This window comes from Danio aesculapii, chromosome 7, assembly GCF_903798145.1.
Source record: "Danio aesculapii chromosome 7, fDanAes4.1, whole genome shotgun sequence".
Classification (NCBI taxonomy): Eukaryota; Metazoa; Chordata; class Actinopteri; order Cypriniformes; family Danionidae; genus Danio; species Danio aesculapii.
In genome coordinates this window covers 73,516,609-73,518,024 of record NC_079441.1, presented here as the reverse complement: position 1 = coordinate 73,518,024, position 1,416 = coordinate 73,516,609, and the positions used below count along the sequence as shown (strand labels likewise).

Below are 1,416 nucleotides of genomic sequence, written 5' to 3'. Positions count from 1 at the left end.
CACATTAAGACATCGACTGTGAAATCCCCGTTTCACTGGTCTGACTGACTGTCAAGGGTCTGAATGAACTCTCTCTATTTCGTTTTCTCACACACAGAATGATTGTTTCCCATTCCGACGCCTACGACCCGTTTACTTCGTAATTGTTAGCCGACTGTTCGTCCTCCGGTCGTTTGGTCCGTTTCTTTGTCTTTCGCTCAGTTTTCCCATGCGTTCCGTGGCGTGGGTGTGGCTGTAAAGCATCTTGGCGATCTGATTGGCTGTTTGGTGGGAGGTGGAGTGGGCGGGGCAGGGGGCGTGGCTTGTGATGATGAGGTGCCAGGGATGATGAGCGGAGATCAAGTACTTTGACCTCATGCTTTTTTGGGCGGCGGAGCCAGTTTGATGATCTCATCTTCAGACGGCTGGCGAATGATGTCTGAAACATACAGCAGACAAGCTGATGTCACATGTGTGTTTTTAATATAGTATCTATACATGTCTTTTATGGCTCATATAATAAGTTATAACGAGAATCTTCATGCTCGGTTTTATTTAGAGGCTCAAAATGAGCACAAATATCTCATTTATGTGCAGACTCTGATATTTACATTGAGTAAAAGTATTAAATAGTATTATGTGTTTACTGTGTGTACTGCAGATACCAACATAAAGTTATATAAATATCATATCTCTATTATATATATATATATATAAAATATGACCTAAATTACCTGTGGTTTACTAAACTAAATATCTCCACAGCGAGTGTTAGAGGGGATTAGAGATCGTACCCTTGTATTTCTTTGCAGACGGGATGCGTGTGAGTTTGGTGTCGATCTCGTCGTCTTCAGAAATCTTCAGTACAGTCGTGCGGTACTCGATAACCCGAGTCAGCAGGTCGGGTCGCCGCGAGATCTCGAAGATGTGCTCGATGTAGGAAAGGTTATCTGTGTGAGAGAGTCAGATTGACACATCACATAACACTCAATCAAAGCATATTGTACCTGGATGATAACCATAACCATCGCTCATGTAATAGAATATTGAATACTTAATCAAAACATTGATAAAAAACGCATATTATTTCATATTTACTGATATTTACTGATAAACTAAGTGCATTTATGGGTTTTACTTTTAATTTAGCGTTTATAGTGTGTTTGAAAAAGCTTTGTTGTAATTACACAGTTTTGCCCAGCAGGTGTCGCCAAACAGAATCACTTTATCGAAACCGTGAATCATTTTGTAAATTAATTGGTTCAAAGTTTTGAAAAGCTTCCTAATTATCACTACATCATGTTTCTTAAGGTAATAATATTGTTTAATATTAATAAATATTAAGTGTCTGCATAAAATGCGGTGTTTAAGTCTTATACTGAGTTCGTCCATTGTGAAACAGACCAACAAGAGACTAGTGACTAGTACTATTCTTTT

General features: G+C 38.8%; 1 protein-coding gene across 1 annotated transcript in view; it reads right to left on the bottom strand.

Moving 5' to 3' along the window:
- Window positions 1–264: 264 nt before the first annotated feature.
- Window positions 265–1,416, bottom strand: part of LOC130232542 (astrocytic phosphoprotein PEA-15) — a 30,865-nt gene continuing 29,713 nt past the window's right edge. The window contains exons 3-4 of the mRNA XM_056462495.1: window positions 774–929; window positions 265–418 (exon numbers count right to left, since the gene is read on the bottom strand). Of these exons, the coding sequence (XP_056318470.1) occupies window positions 354–418; window positions 774–929 (221 nt within the window). The 3' untranslated portion in view covers window positions 265–353. The remainder of the gene's footprint in view (window positions 419–773; window positions 930–1,416) is intronic.